Source organism: Cryptomeria japonica, chromosome 7 (genome assembly GCF_030272615.1).
Source record: "Cryptomeria japonica chromosome 7, Sugi_1.0, whole genome shotgun sequence".
NCBI classification, from domain to species: Eukaryota; Viridiplantae; Streptophyta; class Pinopsida; order Cupressales; family Cupressaceae; genus Cryptomeria; species Cryptomeria japonica.
Window position 1 is genome coordinate 805,150,300 of NC_081411.1, and position 6,000 is coordinate 805,156,299.

At 35.9% G+C, this 6,000-nt stretch overlaps 1 protein-coding gene across 1 annotated transcript in view; it reads right to left on the reverse strand.

Annotated features, from left to right (window-relative positions):
• Positions 1-5,623, reverse strand: part of LOC131038612 (uncharacterized) — an 83,840-nt gene extending 78,217 nt beyond the window's left edge. Inside the window, exons 1-2 of the mRNA XM_057971099.2 lie at positions 4,806-5,623; positions 3,768-3,991 (exon numbers count right to left, since the gene is read on the reverse strand). Of these exons, the coding sequence (XP_057827082.1) occupies positions 3,768-3,991; positions 4,806-5,315 (734 nt within the window). The 5' untranslated portion in view covers positions 5,316-5,623. The remainder of the gene's footprint in view (positions 1-3,767; positions 3,992-4,805) is intronic.
• Between the last annotated feature and the right edge of the window lie 377 nt (positions 5,624-6,000).

Genomic DNA, 6,000 nt, shown 5'->3' on the forward strand with positions numbered 1-6,000 from the left:
AAATTGATTAGATCAATGTTGACCAGTCAACCATTCATATTTGCACCTAAAGATCTATAAATCCACAATTCCTTTCAGGAATTGAGGAGCTCTTTGAATGATCTCTAATCTATTTTTGAATATCTCAGTCAAATAATCATTATCCTGTTGAAAAGCTTGCACAAAAGTTGAGTATCCACAATATTTTGTTGAAGTGCAAGCAAATCCAAATCAATGCTCCATTTGAGGTTCATATGTGTTTTTAGAATGAGAACTTTTGATTATTGTTTTTAATTTTCAGTTTTGTTCTCAATTCACTACATTCACTTATTGAAATGTCTTCATCTTTTCAATCAGTGAGTCAATGCCATCATATTCCTCTTGCAAACATGGTTTATCCATGTTAACAAAATACTAAATAGATAATATTTGTGATGGACTTAGTGAACATGAGAAGATATTTCACACAATCCCACCAAGTGTCATCTAAAATCATCTGCTTGAGATTTGTTGCCCTCTTACTTTTGAACTGCCTCTATATAGACCAAAGTTGGATGATGGTCATGCTATAAAGTGCCTCCCAGACCTTCACAAGTCATCTCAAGATGATTTTGTTGGAGGCAATCAGGCCATAAAAACTATTCTAAAATTAAAATAAAGAAAACATAATTAAATTTTATAAAATAAATTAATGAAGTGAAACATAAAATTCTATTGTTTCACTTAGTGGCTCCAATTTCAAAATAATATTGTTTCACTCACCTTTAGTGGCTCCAATTTCAAGATTAATTTAAATATGCCTTGCAACATGTTGTGGTTGGTGAGAAACATTTGATTCTCTCCAGCCTCTACATAGAACTATTTAATCCAATCAATTTTTCTGCCCAACTTTTGTAGCATTAGGTTCAGTAAGAGAATAGGGCAAGGTATCCAAAAGATATGAGAATAGCATTTCTCAACCAACAAACCACCTGCTTTTTTTGCATTGTCCATTATGATTTGGACAACATTTTAAGACCCCACTTGCTCAACTGTTCGTATGAAGATGTCATCAATAAGTTGTGCATCCTTCACTTGCCCCTCACAATCCATGGCTTTTAAAAACATTGCCACTTTAAGGGAGACTGCCATCACATTGATCAAAGGCCTATTTCTGCATCCCTACATCCATTAGAAACAAAGGACACCCAAATCTTGATCTACAAAATCCTAATGGACTGCAATGAATCTTCACAAGTTTCACCTCCTTTGCCACCATGGTAGCGTTCCCCTTCTCAAAACCCAAGCCCTTGCACCTTTTCAAGCCTCATTAATTTTTTCTCATCATTTCTTGTCAACATAGTGACCCCACAACATTGAAGGGCAAACCCATTTGCATAGACACATAATCTGTCAATTGGCACTCTTTTGGAATGCCTTTTCCAATGGCCTTCATTTTATCATTTGTAGCAGGCTCATCTTCATGGATGGCCAAAACTGGGTGGCTCTCTACCATAACTTCAGGAATGCTAAGAGATGGGGAAATGGGGAGCCTCCTTTATCGAGATCCTCTGTTTTCCAAAGAATGAACTATTCTTAAGAGAACCATGTCTTATGTTTGCTCCTACTCTCCAATATAATCCAATACTCTACACGTTGGCACAAGTGCATCGTTCTTGCCTAGGCAAGATTTGATGTCCATCCTAAGAACACCACACAAATGGCCTTTCACACAACTATATTAGTTTGTACGTTGAACACCACACACTACAAAATTGCAAATCCAAACATATCACTCACCACCTAGAACCTATTATATCATGTCAACATACTTCCACAATGGTGAATTTGGATCTGTTTTGAAGCGAAGTTGGCCCACAAAGCTAGAGCTAGCTGCCATTATAATCCTTGTGGCAACAAGTTTGAAAATCAACACATTCCAAACAAATGAATACTAAAACTATATATATTGTAACTCATTTAAATGTAGAAAAATGAAAAACAAAGCAAGAGAATTTATTTGTGAAAGGAAAATGAAGAAAACGAAGCAAATAAAACTTACTTCTAGTCTAAGAAACTTATTCCACGATCTCCTTGGCAGTAGATAGGCACTTGCACACACATAAGAATAATAATTCAAACTCTTTGGGATCTTCAATGGTCAAGCTTCAGCTTTATATGTGCAATGACAAGCAAGAATGAAAGTTCAGCATGTGTATTGGTTTGTGTGTTATGTTTTCAAAATGATGTAAATGTGTTTGTTTTTCTGTTCCAATTTGTATTGATATCAAATTTAGGATTTAGGGTTACTTTCTTAGACCGACCAGTCAATCCATAAGGTCAAAAGGAAAAATTATAAAAGTAAAAGGTCAAAAAATTAAAAGGGCGCCCAATATGCTGCAAGGCATATCCCAACAAATCCAAATGCAGTTTGCAGCACCCTGTCCACACTCAGAGTGGACCAGGACTAGTACTGAACCATGTAACATGATTTTTTGCATCAGCGGGATTTAAGAAAGTAATTTCAAGTCGTGTTACCTCTTTGTTTCTGTAATATCCCCTTGTTGAAATAGGATTTAGTAATCTATTAATAAATAATAATAATAAATTAAAATATAAAAGAATAAAATAAAATTTAATATTATTAAAATTTAGTAAGTTTAATGAATGGTCAAAAGGCATGAAATGAGAAGTTGTGACTCCCTAAAACACGAGATATAAAAGGGAGAGAAAAGAACTTCATTTGGGGAGAAAAGGAATAAGGAAGAAAGAAGGGAGCAAAGGAACTAAGGAAGCATTAATGGGAAGAAGATAATGAAGAGACTCTTTCAAAGGGGCAGCAATGATGAAGGGTTGTAACTTGTGACCCTTTCGAAAGGGTGGTAATTGTGAAAGGTCGTGACCATTATGAACAGTTGTGATTCTCCCTCACATTGGAGGATATAAAGGGGAGAAGTTTTCATTTCAGGAGGAAAAAAGGGGAGACCAATTTGGAAATAATATATTATTTTCAAGGGCAACAATGGAAAGTGGTGACTCGATTCTTATGAAAGGTGGTGACCCTTCCACCAATAAAGTATAAAGGGGAATTCATTCCAAGCATTAAAGGGGACTTATCAATCAATGGAGGAAATCAATGCAATTAGCACAAATTCTCCTAAGTTAGCAAAGAATCTTCAGTAATCAAATACAGATTGAACCATTCAGCAATAGTACTCATCCAAGAGGGGCAGCGTTCAACTTTCAAAGAGGGTAACAACATTGATTTGAATCTATCCAAATTACCACAACAGACTGAAAATACATAACCTGCAATAATTCTGCAAGTATAGTGGGCAAGATTTAGTGTCCTCCTAAAAGGGGACATTACAGTTTTGCTGGATTCAATTTTTGAATTCTTATGTAAGTTTTAGTTTTATACTGGATGTGGGCCCCTATATAATCTACATTAATCTATCAAAAAAAGTGTCAGATCTTAAACATGTTCTACTCTTAGTGCTCTATACACTGACTGCTAAAATAAAAACAAACGATTGAAAATTGAACGGGATTATATTGATACTCACCAACAAACAAAGTAAATCAGTGAGACTTAAAAGTGCAACAAGTTTCAATAATTAATCAAGAGCAAAAGGAAACATAGACTATTCAATAGTACAGAGAGATCCAATGCATAAAATGACTCAAACAGCAATTCATTAACTACCTGTATCTGATATCAACAAAAAACAATGTTGGGCCTAAAAGCAATCAGAACTACAGAAAGGTTCAGGGCACAAAATGAACTCAAACTAGAATTCATTAACTACCTGTATCTGATATCAACAAGAAATGATGTTGAGCCTAACGGCAACTTGCTTCGCAGCTCAAAACATGGTGAGGGCAGAATATGAAGAACTGCATGCTTGGTCTGCAACCTTGCCTTAGGAATAACACGCCCACCTCTATCAATTTCCACACTAGCTCCCAACCCAATGTTCAAACCCCAAGGAAGACTTGGTTCCCCAGTTTCTTCATGGGGAAAATCCCATATCTGAAATCAAAGGCCACCATGCAATCCTTTTAGTGATACTATGTACTCGCTAACACATATAAAATTCTCAGTTGCTTAAGTATTATCCCTTATATTTTTTTAATTAAAAATCACTCTTTACGTAAACCAGGGAAAAAAAATAACTAACAATTGCAAAATCATCATTGTTATCTTCTTTCTCTTCAATACATCACAAAATTTCCTCAAAATTGTTTTCTTCCAAAAAAATGTTTAATTTGTGTGTAGAATCATAAACTATTTTCGTAAGCCATATAAAATTGATAATTCTTATTGGAAAAGATTTGTCACTGCTTCAAAACTTCTGGAAACATATGATTCCAAAACCTTGTCGCTTGAAAGAGGCTAAAACATTTAACACTTCTAAAATATATGGTTCTTTAACCTTCTCCATAGAAAAATAAAACTGTAGAAGGTTAATTTTGGTCACAAAAACATTCCCCACAAACCAATTTGAATACCACGAGGGGATTTCTTTCCACTTAACTTACACATTGTTTAAATTTTGAATCTCTAGGTTTGGAACTCGAGCCCAACTTGAAAGTAAACCAAACTTTAACAATCCACATACACCTGAGTAAAGCAAATAAAAATTGCAATTTCCCATTGATGAAGCATTGTCTACCTATTTTTCTTATCATCTTCTCATCCTTTAAGCATATATAGCTCTTGAAATTAACTACTGGCCACATGTTGCAAGGAAATACAATACATATAACATTAGAGACTACATCGAATAAACCCACTCAAAGCTTACAACATTGTTAGTATAAATTATATATCTAAAAATATTCACCTGCATGAATTTTATCCGAGCACCAACGTCGTGAATTCCCTGGACCCATTTACTTGAAGGCTTTGCTGTCTCTGGTTCCGCCCTAACAGTTTTCCTTGAATTACCATGTGCCCCAGAGGAAGTGACAAACTGATTTTCTAATTCTTTTTGTTTAACACCCCAAGTTGGACCTTTCAAAAAGATTGGCCCTCTGATATCAAAACGAAGAACAGAATGGGAAGCTCTAGTGATTGCCCGGCCCGCGAGATTCAGCAAGTATACTCCTAAAGTTTCGTTACGTGGAGCATCGTCAGCTGACCTCCATGGCTCGCTTCCTGAATGTAAATCTTCTTCAGCAGGAATTTTGTAATGAGGAGGAATACCACCATTGATGCTCTGTCCCCTTCTTTGTGTTTCTTCCGAGTGAAGGTGATTGCCTGGTTGAGAACTGCCAATGGATGCAGGGGGGCTGAACGTCTCTGTCGATTGGTAATTTTCAGTTCGATCGTCTCCCTTGAGTGTTTTAAGCATCCTGTCCTCCAAGAAAAAATTAGATTGACGGCTAATCCTCTGTGAATAGCTGGGAATTCGTAATCAAGAGTGGAGGAATTTGTGGCATAAATTATGCAATTACTTTGAGTTGAGTAAGATTGGGTTCAGATTCTGGGGACTAGTTTAAAAGAAGATAATACCTCTGTTCTTCAAAATTCGGAGAAAGATTGGGTTCAGATTCTGGGGACTAGTTTAAAAGAAGATAATACCTCTGTTCTTCAAAATTCGGAGCTAGGAAAGAGCATCACTAGTTGAGCATGTATCAATTGTTGTGAGGGTTGATATCTTTTGTTCTAAAAATTGAAGAAATAAAATCTATTGTTTGAAACATAAAATATCATTGTTAGGAAATGTACCAATATTGTAAAAAGTAACTAATCAGGGGATGTCATATCAGTTGCACAACTATTGGGGCCTCTTCTGCATGTCTATTGGTCTTACTTTTTTTTTTTGGCTATTTTGGACACCTTGTCAAAAAGCATGATGATGTGGCACCATACTTGATGATGTGGTGTTGAAAGCTTAGTTATAAGCAGGGGACTTGCCAAGTAAGCTACTGTAAAAAATTGGGAGTGATTTGGAATTTCTACGTAAGATTTTGAGAAGCGCGAAGTTAGGGTGCGGGTGCTCAACTATTGGTGCTCTTCCCCTATATATTCTCAAG